This window comes from Falco biarmicus, chromosome Z (genome assembly GCF_023638135.1).
Source record: "Falco biarmicus isolate bFalBia1 chromosome Z, bFalBia1.pri, whole genome shotgun sequence".
NCBI lineage: Eukaryota > Metazoa > Chordata > Aves > Falconiformes > Falconidae > Falco > Falco biarmicus.
The window spans coordinates 23,751,981-23,766,952 of record NC_079311.1 but is presented as its reverse complement, the minus strand read 5'-3'; the positions used below and the strand labels follow the sequence as shown (position 1 = coordinate 23,766,952).

Genomic DNA, 14,972 nt, shown 5'->3' with positions numbered 1-14,972 from the left:
GTAATGGCAGGGAGTACTGACTCTTGATGATGCCAGCTTTATTTTAAACAGTGCTTCTTTGTTGCGGTCTTCTCCTCTCCTTTCTTCCCCCAAACCCCTTCTTCTCTCTCATGCACTCCCCTGTTGTTTCCTCAGCTCTCTAATGCCAAGTTCTGCTACTGCCTCCTTCCTCCCCATGCTCCTAGTGCTGCTATTTTTCCAACATCCCCCACCCCCCCCGGTCCCCTTCTTTCCCAAGCCTCTTCTCCTCAAAGCACCACTGGGGATGATAAGCCTGGAGCAACACTGAAAGAGGAAGGACTGCCATGAGGAAGCAGCAGCAGTGGCTCAGCACCACGGAGGTATCTTCAGAGAGGCTTCTTCTGTTTCTCCAGACTCCATTGCTACTATCTGTCCACTCAAATACAAAGTTCAGGCAGTAACAGCATCAGCACAGGTCTGACAGTTGTACTAAGGGCTTCCCTACAGTCCCTGACATAAAGCGACCTTTCTGCTTACTTCTATCCTTCACTTTGACGTGTTCAATATCCTTTTGCTGACTAAACTATTACAAAAATTCTCTGGTTTGATGACCAACATGCTACCATCCTCCACAGTAAATAAAGCATAGATATTGTACATGGATGTGTGTATGTAACTACCAGGCAGTTTATTTTTCTTCAAAGGAGCGTATTACAGAGCAGTTTTGTCTGGCAGGCTGCTGCACAGCAGGTAAATTCAGGTATAATTTCACAGATTATAGGATCGCATTACAATGTAATGTTCTGAGCACAGGGCAGGATGTCATATCATAGTAATTCCAGTCGTGTCTCTGATACCGCCAGCAGCAATCTGCCTTAGTTTACTTACAAGAGGTGTTGTGTTACAGACATGATAACCGATGAAATCAGCAAGTATCAGGTTTAAAAGAAGCAAAGAGTACTTTTTCACAAGGCATAACTCAGTGGTAGAATTTACTCCTACCAGAATGTATGGAGGCCAAAAATCTAAACAGCTTAAAAAACACATTAAACATAAACATGGAATAAAATTCTATTAAACACAGAGACATCATCTCTGGCTCAGGAAGTTCCTAAACCCACCTTGCTGGAAGCATCGTTGAAGGCAGGAGAAAAAGGACATACTATGCATGTCCTTTTTGATGCAGTCTTTCCATAGGCATCTGCCACTAGACAGACTTTTGGTGCAACCCAGTGCAGCTGTTTTCATGTTCTAAATGGTTCATGTTTGGAAATTTTTTTTATTTTTTATTGGTAGACATTTAGTGGTAGATACCCGTTGCTGATAGTTACTCTTCAAAATACATGAAGTATTAACAAGCCTACTCTGTGGAAATTTTCTTAAACAAAGGACAGTTTTGTAGCCAGTTTATCAGACAATCTGATAAATCTCATTTTAAGGTCTTTTCATTCTTTGTGGGACAGAAACAATTGAGCTAGCTAGGGGTCACATGATTTATATAAAAGAAGTAAAACAACCAAAAATTATCTGCAACAGCTTTAAAAGAAACCAGTGAAATTTAACCATCAAAACAGAAGGATTCAAAACATTTAACTGTGTTAGTCCACTGGTGAAGAAAAAAAGTCAACAGTCAAAGCAAAAGACAGTCAGCATACTTCAGGTTTCTGTTCATGATTCCACCTGTTATAAAAATCTCTGTTCTCTGGGGAAGCGAGAAAGAAGAAATGACCTGCAGCTGTGGGTGGAATTGTGGAGAGGGGCTCTACATGTAGGTTTTGCTATATTAAACACATTGGTGACACACTTGCCTGGCATATAATCAGAGCATGTCAGAGAGGTTCCTGTCTTCCTGAGAGGTTAATAACCTTCACAAGCTGTCACTTGTCAAACATAAACAATCCCAGGCTCTACAGCACAGGCAGTGGGGAAATGCTTTCCCCAAAATGGCTATGCCTGTTGAGATTACATGAAAATAAAAGGCCTGCATCTTGGACCAGGAAAAAGCTGCTGACAGTTATCATTACAAAAGTTTGACTGCAAGTGATTTGAATCAACAGTAAACAATGGGGTCAAAACAAAAAAGCTTGAGCATTAAACTTATGACAGCTATATTGACATTTTGTTGAAAGTACCCCCCACAGAAATTCTCATCTCATTTCACTTCAGAGACCTTTGCGGGCTTTTCACAGACTTATCTACCTGATTTCCAGGATCCACGATCTCTCTCGGTGAATACTGACTTCTGAGAGCACTTAATCCTAAAACTCTAGATAATTCTGGGTAACATTCAAAGTATCAATCCTAACCCTCTGAGACACTTATTAAGACCATTCCCAACAGACACAGAAGTCAGTCTCTCTCTCAGATATACCCACATTCCTTGAAATACTGCCTAACATTAATTTCTTTATAGGTCATTACATTCCTCATGTACTACCAGGGACAAAGGGGACCTTTCCCAGTAGTATGGCAAAGGGCCATCTAAGCCATCTAGAATGGTCACAGATCCACTCCAGCGGCAAACTGTCAATATATTTGTTCTTATATAAATGAGTCACCGATACCTTTATCTGACACAAAAAAAATTTGTTCAGCTCTGTCCCTGCATATAGTAAGATACTCTACACCTCCCTTGCTTTCAGGTTCTGAATTGAAATCCCTTCACTACCCATGCTAGCAGTTGTCCCTCTTCTTGTCCTGCTACATGCACAATAAAACCAAGGCATGCAAGTATCAGCTCAATTATTGTTACTGTGTCTGGCTTGTCTTATTAGAATTAATATATCACACATGCTTTGTGTTAAATACTAGCTTAATATTTTAAGACAACCAAGTCACAATTTACACACAGTTTATGGCATTTTACCTTCACATTTCAGTAGGAGTTATATATAGTGTTTCAGTTACCAGTATATGACTAGCTGTGTGACCTTGGGCAAGTAACATGTTTGCTGGATAACCTTCAGAAAGTAAATAAACTGCAGAGTGTCCCCACTTCTGTTATCTCTGAAACGAGCATAAGACAAATACATTTCTGATTTGAAATCAAATAGCTCCTCCCGTGCCTTGGAGAATTCAATGAAAAACAGGTGTACTGCTTAACCAACACACACTGTGAGATGGACTTGATTTCTGTAAAGTACTTTGACACCTTTGGAAGTAAAGTGCTACTGCTGCAGAACGTGATCAGGTGTCTCAGGCAATGCACATGCTGGATTTGGAGCCAAATGTTACCATTACCTTAATGGCTAAATCACAGTGTTCGCTGGCGGTAGTGAGTTGTTCAATGTGTCTGTCCACTTCGGCTACTGATAAACTGCAGCTGCTTTTCTTCCTCCCACAGACAACATTTTCCAGACCTGTCAGCACTCTCTGCAGTTCTGAATTCAAGTCACTACAGTTATCTACAAGAAAGCAAAACAAAACAAAACAATTATCACAACAACTAGCATCTCGGTGAAAAAACATACTCTCACCCAGGAAGCACCTGCTGCTGGACGGCTCAGGGCTTACTGTTCAGGGAATGTCTTTGCCACCTCTCACTTTTTCCTCACCAACTGACAGGCTTAAATACCACAACCACACCAACATCAAGCTCTACCTCCCACCTGATAAGTAACGCTCTCCCTACTTACGTGAAGTGTTCATTCTTCCTTCAAAAATCTCTCTTTTCTGAAGGACAACGTTTTAAGACACCACATGCTCACATACTATGCCACTTCTGTTTTGTCATTCTATTTGCCAGTCAGGGCCTATTATCCTGATTTTATTACCCTCAAAGATTTTTCTCTGTATATTAAACTTTTTTTCTGCTTGGTACATTCATACATCCACTGACATTATGACTTGATGTTTTTCAGAAGAATTTTTGTGATTGTACTTAACCATAATCAGCAGCAGATACAGAAGTGCTACTTCAATTATAAAATGCGGCGGAGAATAATTTCCTTTTCTGTCTTTAGGCAAAGCTCTTCTAGCGCCTTGGACACTGTGACAGCATCCTCTATTTCGGCAAAATGGGTCTCAATACCTGCCCAGCTCACTTCATAAATTATTTTCATTTTTCCTAGGTTCAATCTGGAGACCTAGGTTCCTAAGGCAGACACGTGGTAGAATTCACCTGGTGCTGTCTCTCAGTTTAGTGCGCTAGTTTAGTATTCCTGACTAACTAGTTAAGGGTTTGCATTAACTGCCAACTGTACAGCACACAAGTGGAGCACTATGAGACAGCAGTGCACCAGCAGTTTCTATACCTTACTAAAAACAGTGGCAGGCACTCTTGCTGGAGGGTGTTCTTTCTACACTACTGCTGCAAGCATTTCGCCATGGTCAGAATTCCTTAATAGCCTCATAGCTGTGGTTCTTACAGGGGACTAAAGTCTGAAATTCAACAGACATGAGACATCAGATTATTGTAGACTACCTTGAAATGCCTCTGTGCAAGAGAAGCCTAAAAGCAGCTGGATGAAAGGATGAGATGATCAGAAAGTACAAAATGGTAAACTTGTTAGCCCAAATCTAACTCCACAGCCTAATTTACATAAACACGAACCTACTGCTGACCAAAAAGAAGAGTTTAGAATGATCTCACATGTATCGTATGAAAAATGTGAATGGGCCATACATACATAACTTTGCTCTCGGAAGTCATACTCACTAGTTCCTGACTAGCAGCCACGCATCTGTTGTGATAATACCGAAATTTCCTTTACAGCACTCGTTTAGGAGCAGCATGCTTTTAAGCCGGATGCTTAATTGTAAAAAGGTCTATTTAGTTCACTTGAATTTATTTGCTTCCTTAACATCCTCTGTAACAGACATTTTCTCCATTTAAACAACCTTCACAAGACCTTGCATGCTGAGTTTTGTTCCTACAATAATATTTTTGCCCAGAAAAATAAGAGTTTACAATAATGAGAAGCCCATTTCCCACAGAAAACCAGTACAACCTAATCACAAGCTCTGCAAGACACACTGGAGAGTACTCATCATTTTAGTTCTTGGTGTTTTATTGCCTGTAACAATAGAGTAGCATATCCACATGCATTAGTGTATCATGACGTATTTTACTGTTTGTAGTAAGTTCCTGATGTTCATTCCATTAGGGCAGTAAGCAAGGTCATGCACATGATTATATATCCTATATCTAGAAGGATAAAACAATATGTATGTATTTGTGTATATATGTGTCACACAAAGATTTCTTTTCCAGGAATATAGAAACAAAACCCAAAAAGGACAGAGGCTATGTGTAGAAGGAAAACATGGAAAAAAAGCAAGAATCCCTAGAGTTAACATGCTTATTTTGCCCGTTGCTATACTTCATTTTATTGCCGTATTTCCCACTGTTAGCAGAAACTTCAGCGGGTAACTTGCTGTTAATGTACACAAACCCTGCTTTAGCTCCACCTCATGAAGAAAATAAATCAAAGCCCTATCCCTCCCCTCCCCTTCTCCCCAAATGCTGAAAAGTAAATTGGTTTGAAATTTTTTGTCAAAAGAATGTTAAAAAAAGAGGAAAGAACATTAAGGGAAAAAAAGTCCTTATGTTAGGATCTGTTTGAGTAGGAACTTAATAGTAAGCATTAACTTTTGAAAGTAAAAACATTAAAGTTTTAAGAATATAAAAACTTTTACTAAAATCTCTTGACTTCATTATATACTTTGTTAAGCACACTCCAAACTTCGTACGTCAGACACTTTGCAATTACATTATTAATACTCTTCTATCAAAGTTTCTAGAAATTAAAGACACTGAAATACAAATGTGCTGTAGCAGGTCTTGCATTTATAAACAAATACAGCTCCAGAGCTGGTGTATTCATTTCAATTTAAGAAATCATAGAGAAAATCTTTTTTATATGGTTGCTTACAATATCAACATGTTTTCTACATTATTAAACTCCATTTAAGGGCACTGAACACTATGTCCACAAGTCAGCCTGGTCTCGGGTCCATTCCTCTAAAGGCACTGTACTAGAAAAAACAGCAAAAAGTTCTCAATAGAAAGAGCACTGCCCAAAAAAGTGGAAACTGTCTTAGTACAGTTTCTTATGTATGGAAGTAAATATTGCATGTTGCAATGTAACCATAAAAACCTAATATACAGTTACTAGCTTCATATTCAAGGATTACAAATTCTGCAACAGGGCTTAAAACTGCTATTTAAATGGTTTCCTAGAACACTGCTTGCGTACAGTATCACCCACAGAAGCTCCTAGGCACCTAGCTAGTTTACCTAGGGAAGAAAATGAAAACCAACTAGTTGGTTTAAATATAAATTAAGAGAAACAGTGTTGCGATGAGAATTCTGGAAATCAGTCACAGTGAGGATTACACCAGACTTTTGCCAGTCTGCAGCTATGGTGCTCAGCAATTGTGCTCAAATGCTTAAAACATTATCATACCGAAGGCCTAAAACATGCCTGCCCTCTTAGTTTTTAATGAGAAAAGAATAGTTACAGACAGTATGGAGATGCTCCCTCCTTGCACTATATTTGAACGGCTTGTGTCAGATTTATCCTTGTCTAAACCAATTTCAATAAGCTATCCAATTCCATACTTTAGAAAGGCTCTCAAATTTCAAATAGTGTAGACAACCTTTATAATTAGGCTGTAAAAGAACTAGATAGACAGTTCCATTCCCATCCTTTTTCCTCCGACATCTATTCTGTTTGTAATTCTTCTCTAGACTACTCTGTAGGCACATGTAAGGCATGTGAATAGCCTCCCCGCCTGCTTCTTCCCCAAAATTCATAAGCTCTCCTGAGCAATCCCTCCATTTTGGACTCCATAGCTATTCTACATCAAGGCACAGAGGTTACTTTGCATCTAAGTTCATACTGGCGGAGAAGTTCAGCATTTGTTGTGATTAATACAGCCTAGATTCATTTATTTCCTCAGCAATCATATGGATTTGATTTTCAAAGGCTATAATGCATTTCTGGTGCAAGAAGGCATCATGTCTATAAGAAGAATAACTCACCCATGTCTGCAGTAACCATGGTAGACTGATTCTCTGGTACCGAAACAGAATTCTGGTCCATGCTGCGTGAGTCTTCATTAACCTCATGCTGGCTTTGGCTGAGCTCTGACCGTAGCTCCGAATACTCATCTTCCTCCCTGGGAGACAGAGCAAAGGCAGAAATAAAATCCCGAGGAGATACATATCTCCATGACACTTATTTCAGACCTGTAAGCCTAGTCACAGGACACAATCCACACAAGTGTAAGTGTTTTTGTCCAGCCAGTAGAGAAGGGTTTATTGCCTTTACCACAAAGCAGCTGTGCTATACCCAGAACACCCACTTGCAGCAGCCAGTGCCTGGTTTCCATTTCTTTATTCCCAAGTTCATCACTACTCCAGACCACTGTACAAGGAAACAACAGGTGGAACTGAGTGCAAGCAAGGGTGTGCGCAAGAAGGACATACAGCGCTCTGCAGTAACTCCCCAACTGATAATTCCTCATCAGCACAAGTGGCTTTTGATCCCAAAGTGGATTAGCAACAATCGATTTTGGTCTCTCTCAGTTCAAGGATGGCATCGGCTGGTGTGCAAAAGCAAGCACGCACATGCATGCGCCTGCATATATGTATCAAAACGCTCCTGGGGACAGGTAGGGTTTTCTTTTTCTCTTACCAAAAGGAAGAGAACAGTAAAGTGAGTATAGCACTGAACTAATGGAGTTAGTGGAAAATAAAAAGCTTTAATTACCTAGGTTTTAACTTATTTGTCAAGCTGGTTCTACTAAAATAATTTTAGACACAAAATACTTTAGCTAAAGCTAATGAGCTTAAAAAATCAGAGCTTTTCCCTCCTGTCTCCGTACTATGAGTTCAAAGCACTGGGGAAGAAGATAAGTAAATGAGTAACAGCTTTGCTTGAGAACATTTGTAAATATTTTTTCTTTTGATCAACTTGTTGATTCAACTCAGGGTTGGGTTTTTTTTTTCAGTTCATGACTGTTTTGACATTAAATTACATATTTTAAACATGAGAAGAACACCAGCTTATCCAGGTGCAGAGCCTCTCTGATAAGTAAGCAAACAGCCATCATTTTGTTACACGCTCAATTAAATGCAGGGAATCCTTCTGCTGCAGATTCAGCAGAAAAGTGTGAGAATGGAACTGTCTGGATTTGGAAACAATAAGAAACAGCAAAGAGCTATCTGGGGATCTGCATCCGGGAGGGGCATTTGTACTGTTAAGTCTGCTGCATGTTACATGGTGATGAGCGTTTCTTGCAGAAATATTACAGGATTTAGCTTGGAGGTGTGTCTGGATTTGCCAGGCAAAATAGCAGAGAAGATGGCCCATACATACACAGAACAAGGACAGAAGGAAAGTCTGCTCTCAAAGTTGCAGAGGTGACAATTTATAAATCAGGCCAACTCAAAAAAGGAATTTCAGCTTGCTTGCCAAGCACTGTTTCCCAAGGTACTGAAATGTAATTTCTACAGGAACTAGTACGCTCTTCTACCCCTTACATTTGCTTCAGTGCAAAGGAAGTCTGACTTTATCAGAAGCACTTTGGGACAAACAATGCAGGTCAGCTGGTTAAAACTGAAACTTAGATCAAAGAAAGGGCTTTGAGGTATCAGGCAATACAGGTTTAAGAAAGTGTGAGAACTAAATAATGAATAGGATGAATTAAAACAGTGTAATGAAGACACATAAGCGTGAGTTAATGTTCCATGAACTCTATTATTAGCCACAGCACAAGCCAGTTGTAATTAGCTTTAGACAAAAACAATTACCAAGCACTCAAACAGTTGCATTTTTTTGAACTGAAGGTAATTCATTTTTTCATTTATGCAGCAATTAGTCCTACATTTTTAAAACCTGAATTACCTCTACAAATGGACAAGAGGCTGTACTGATCATAAAACAATGCCACACACAATAATAATTTCTCACCGCTCTTCTTTTGGTTCTTGCTGCATAGATTTTCTGTTTAAAATTCCAACACAGCTTCATCTAACTGTAGCACAACTGTTGCTTTTTCCTTTTAAACACTCTCACTATCCTGGGGCAGTTGAAAAGTATGTCATGTGGCAGGACTCACACCCTTCCAATGGCTCAAGCCAGAGGTCAGCTTCTGAATGAATGAATGCTTCTAAGATCTGACCAGACAGATCAGAAATCCATTTCTGGTAAAGTGACGGCAAGGTCAATCAGCCTTTCTACCACCAGCCTCACAGGGGCAGACCAAGGGATAAAACACAAGGGGCAGTTCAAGGGGAGTGATGCATCACAAACATAAACTCTGCCTTCAAAACTGAAGTTGGCAGTAACAGAAGGTACTGTACGTGACTCCCCTTCCCCTAACGCAGAAGAGTCCTCCGTGGCACTGGAAATGCAAGGCGCTCAACAGATAACAGCAGCCACTGAATGCCTGCCACACCACCCAGAAGGTGGAGGCACTACAACTTCCTTGTTGCTGCCATCGTCCAGGGCCTGGCTGGAAAAAAGTAGGTATTTGTTGTCCTATGGGCTCTAACGGTTCCTAGTTGCTGGAATGTCAAGGCAAGTTGAAAACAATTAGGATCAGATCAAGCTGGTCTAAACACAGAGCAACCTGGGACCAATGCTGGAGCAAAACTGTGCATTTTACAGGTCCGTCTGCACTTACTGCTTTCCTCATGTTCAGGTGCAACCAAGGGTCTTGACCGCTGCACAGACACTGAGAAAAACCTGATCAAATAGTGAGAAAACGGCACATTTTCAACACCCTTCCATACCACTAATAAGTTCTGCCAGGACAATGGCAAGGTGCACGTTCTCTTCATGGCTGCAAACAGTGCATAGCTGCACACTTCAGGTGCCAGCAGTTTTTCAACAACCATTTTACTCAAACAAGTATTTTTAAGGCATTCTAAGACCCTCAGATAGAAAACACTAGAGGTGTACGTGCATGGCAGCCCAGAGATTGACTGCTCCCTGTGCATCCCACTTGAGGTCCCTCCCAACTAACTCACTCATGAACAAATAGCGACACGCTGGAGATGACGCATCACTGAAGGCAGGTGGGGCTGGGCATTCTGTGCTGAAGCCACCACCATCACACCCACAATGCCATTTGAATTGAGCTGAAGTAGCTTCCACCAAGCACATATTTAAAAGCTAGAATCAGAGATCCAGGTCATTGTGTAAACACGACTACAAGTGTTACCTGTGATGCTGTAGTCTATTCTCTCTTCTTCTTCCTCATTAACTCCAACACAACCTATTTTCTGAATATATTTCAGATTAAAAGCTGTAAATCTGAACAAATGGTTTTATAGAAATGGGTTACAAGCTTCTTGACAACTGTTTCAAATAATCCTTAGCAGGCACCTATATTCAACAGAGTATATTTCTGTTTGGTATTGTTAAAGTTCCTTAATATTTTTAAGAGTTGCAGAGATGTACCCAAACAGACACTAGTTTAGAAATAATTTGTTCTCTTCCTTTTTCCTTTTGCTTAACCTCAATCTGACATCTGAGAGACTGTCACTCATAGACCAATGTTGTTTCTACACAACCAAGTTACAGATGATTTTGCCAGCCAAAGACATGATCAAGAAAAAACAGCTGAGTTTGACTGAATCTAAGGCAATACTAAAAACATTTGAAGTCAGAAATATTCACTTTTAATGTAGACAATTCCCTTTTAGCACACTACCATGTAATTTGTAAATCCTTTCTGTCCTTCAGAGTTATCAGGTGTATCCTTTATGTCCAAGCATTCACAATATGACTCTACAATTGGGAAAATCCATTTGATTGGCTTTTCCATCTTCTTAGTTGTACACACTTTTGAGAGAAAATGGGGAGTAGGCATCCACCTTGTCAAAGGACAGAGAACCTTTGCAATGCAAAAAACTTGTGTTCTACAAATTGAAACAGCAGAAGTAGGAGTAACACTGCCACTGGCATCTATTTGACATGTTAAAGATAACGCCACTTAGTGAAAGCTGTTCAGTCTAAAAGAAGCTGACAAAATGTGCTCTGCATGGGTCATCACAGGCTCTTCTGCCCAACAGTCTTCCAGGGTTCGATGAAAGCCTGTTTCTTGAGTTTTACAATAAACTTAAAACATAAGCCATCTCCTGCCACTCTCACCCAAATAATGTAGATGCGAACAGTGAGACACTGTCACACAATTATAATTTTTCAAGAAAAACCCCAAGATTTATGTCTCCAGACTGCTCAAATGAAAAAAAGCATCCTCATCCTAGTGGACCACTTCTTTAGTGTCTTTTTGCTCCCAAATTGCTACCTTCTTAATTGGTAGTGGGTAAATTCTGCACCATCACACATTAAGTACCAGGCAAGCAGGAGGCTCATGTACTTGCACAGCATGAGTACAGGCAACTGTCTTTTTAGCCTTAATATCAAGTCAGTTACAGCTGTATTTCAGCTTTTTTTTGGTGAGGTCAGGCTTCCAAACCAGCTGGGCTGTACAGAGCAGCACCAGGGAGATGAGACAATTGCAGATGAATGTTGGCTTGCTCCCGCAACAATGGTGACCTCATTTTCCTTAGGGAATGCTGGAAGAATGTAGCGCAAGAGCAGCAGCTAACTTCATGTGGCCACACACATGGAACTTGTTGTACTCAAGAAATGGCTAGCAAACCTAGAACAATCCTGGAAACTTCTAAAAACACTCCTGTAAGATTACTGTTACTAAGATCAGCATATCAGATATACCTGGGAGGAGGCACAGGCATTGACATGTGTCTTCAGCTCTCTTCTAGAGCTGGCATTACTAAACCACATGAGCAAAAGCCATTACACAAGCTGTGTAAAACCTCTGACACTGCAAAAAGAAAAAGAAACCAAACCAAAAAACCCCACCAAAACCCAGAGAGAAAAATCCTTGGAATGGGGAACATTAAACTAGCTTACATAGCTTGCTGACACTCCTCAGACTGCTGCAATGACCTTATTCAGATTTAAACACTCTTTCTGCTTACTTTCTGCCCTACTTTCTGAGGGTACTACTCACATTCAAACAAAGAGCTACAAATTTAAAGATAATACAGCTTAAGGATAGTCAAATAATCTCCAAGAAACTCTGGCTTCTTCTAATTGTTTCCATAACATTTTTAGGTTTTGTAAGGAACCATGAAGAGTGTCATAAAAGCAGCAGTATATCAAGCTACATGTTATTTTTACAGCGTAAGAACGACACATGGAAAGACCAAACAATCCCTGTGTCAGCACTGAGTAAACATTTATCTGTTATGCAATTAATGTATACTCAAGAAAACTGTTTCCAGAAAGACAGCCTAAATTTTGTGACAGCACAAGTAAAGCCTGCACTCAGTATTACTCGCAGCTACCCAAGGGTCAAATCAAAATTAAAATCCCTCCTTTCTTCTGGTTCAGAGGAAACCATGAATGCTGAGGCCGAGCAGGGCCGTGCTCCCAGAACTCTTCCTCCCAGGACACTTTTGTTCCAGCTCCCCCGCTCCCGGTCCCCATGGCCAAGGGTGGAGCACTGTGAGTCACACCTGTCCCAGCAAGGACAGCAATCACACCACCCTTGCTCTGTGGGGTGGAACACTTCTGACTAACGCAACCAGATCGCAGAGCAGATTTGCAGAAAGCCACAGCAGGAAGTATCAGTTTTCGTTTCTTTCAGTTGTCTTTATAAAACCTTATGGAATCCCTCCAGTTCTTCCTCTGCTGGCTGTTTTTCGAGGGAATATTACTCCTCTGTTCCCCAGACACCAAATTATTGGCCTGCCAAAGAAAACAAGCTATCCCAATCATTAAAGGAAATTAAAAAAAAAAATCCACTAACTTAGTAAACATTTTTATTCCTACTAATAAAACCAGAACAAATAAAAACAGAGGAGGCATCCTAGCTCTCTGAGGAAAACAAGCTCTCATGCAATAGGACCAAAGAGGTGGGGCATGACAGCGATGCCCTGTTGCAGCAGTATTGCTCTGATGCCTCCAAACACCTGCACCCCACCAAACGGGCAGCAAAACTGCACTCTGCGCGAGAAGCAGCATGTGCTTCCCATCAAGTTTGTTTCTTACACCTCACTTTTCTGCATATGCTACAGCTGGCTTGTTTATGGACATGGTTGAACATTGACAGTATCCACCCAATTCCAGTATTTTGTAATTGAACACCACTTGTCACTTAGCTTGCCACAGGGACTCCAAACAAACAATTTTAATGGATTCTATGTAATATTTTTCTTAAGTGTCGGAGGACTTCTGCAATTCAAGAAAAAGGTACGAATGCAGCTCTCATGCTTCTCAGATATTGCTCTTCAACCAGTCTTTTCAATTGGTAGAGCTTTACCAGAGAGATGAGCGGGATGGGCAGCCAGTATCACACTGCAAAGAAAGGTGACTCGAAACAAGACAAATGGGAATTCTGTCTGCAGACGTGTCAAGCATGAATCAACAAGGGAGTCACGGGGATTTTTTTCATAGTATTTCCAGTTTTAGAAGATACTTACCTGAAAAATCTCACCATGACCACTGCTAGTTATGATCATCTCAGTTGGCAAAATTAATCTTCTTGAATATATTAACATAATGTGATTCTATCGCTGCTTTTATAGTGTTACATACACACAATGATACTTCCTCTTATTTATGGTACACCAAACCTTTTTATTTTTGCAAAGAAATATTTGCATGAGAGGTTAAGTGTGTAGTAACAACGTGGCCTTGTGCTAGTAGAAACATTTACAAGGAAGAATAAATGAAGCAGTTATCAAAAAACTTGCAGCTAATGGGCAAGGAAAACTGAAAATTTGTGACATGGGTAGAGCACCATGTCAGCATTACCTAAAAAGTATCATATCTAATCTGATGTTCTCAGAAAATCCATAGATTCTAGCAGTTTAGCTGCATCCTCACAAGCTAAACTAAGTTTCTTCCTCGTTCTAGTCCAGCTTTCTCTAGGTTGAGAATAATGGGCAAAAGCAAGTGAACAAATGTGTTTTCCTGTAGTCAAATGTTAAGTTTATTTTAACACAGTAACGAGTAATGACCTAGTGTAATACCCCAAGCTTTGCTGCTCCAAGGACAGGCAACAATGTAGTACGTACCATTGTGTTCTGTCACAAACACCAGTACAAGCAGAGGCAAAACCTAGTGAAATCCATTTGAGCCATGCTTCTCACCACAAGTGATTTCGCTTAGGTGATCTATAGGATGCCACAAAATAAAGCTAAAAGCAGAGGTGCAGGCTGGGTGGCTACATCTTCCTTTATCCACCATTACTATCACTTACCTGGTATCCTGGCACGTATGTCACGCTAAAGGAATATTTAGATGGCACAGTGTAGCTCTTTGCAGTGCTCATTAGGCTTTGCAAAGTATGATTTTGCCAGAGAGAATATAGCACTTTTGAGCCTGGGGATGATACTCTGCAGAACACATACCTTAATTATGGGCAGCTACTCAGTACCAGTCATAACAAGCCTAACCACCTTAAAGACAGCACCTACTTAGAGTGTAATTCACATCATCTTTTGCACCATTCTTGGACCGGCCCAGAATTTCCAGGAAGTTGTTGTACCTTATTGTTGTTCCCTGTAGTCGATCAATCTTCTTATTTAATTCAGCAATAATACTGTGCAGCTCCGTGATTCGTTCCTCGTAGCGTAGTGTTGTTCGCTCCTGTACATCTTCGTGCTCTCTCATCAGGTGGGACTGTTCACACTAAAGCAGAGAAGCAAGGAACAGAAATGGTCTTATGAATAACTGCACAGAGATACAAGGAGATACTGAGATACAAGGAGAAAGTGTACACCATTAATGGTCTTCTTGCTCATCAAACCAACACTGCCTTAGCAAGAGAAAAGGACAGATGCAAAATACTGACAGGTACACAAGATTTTAAGTATAATGCAGTGTACTTGTATTAATTTTTTTCCTAAAGGGCAGAAACTACCCTTCCTGCTTGAACAAAAAACACCATTTGCAACTCAAAATAGCTATAAATAACTGATCTTTGAATCCACGATGCATCATAAACCTTCAGAGATCTACCCA

General features: G+C 40.4%; 1 protein-coding gene across 3 annotated transcripts in view; it reads right to left on the bottom strand.

Annotated features, from left to right (window-relative positions):
• Positions 1-14,972, bottom strand: part of MCC (MCC regulator of WNT signaling pathway) — a 228,089-nt gene that overhangs the window by 47,257 nt on the left and 165,860 nt on the right. For all 3 annotated transcript variants that reach the window (XM_056323800.1, XM_056323801.1, XM_056323802.1), the window contains 3 exons: positions 14,497-14,639; positions 6,947-7,083; positions 3,202-3,365 (listed from right to left, as the gene is read on the bottom strand). In XM_056323800.1, coding sequence (XP_056179775.1) covers positions 3,202-3,365; positions 6,947-7,083; positions 14,497-14,639 — 444 coding nt within the window. The remainder of the gene's footprint in view (positions 1-3,201; positions 3,366-6,946; positions 7,084-14,496; positions 14,640-14,972) is intronic.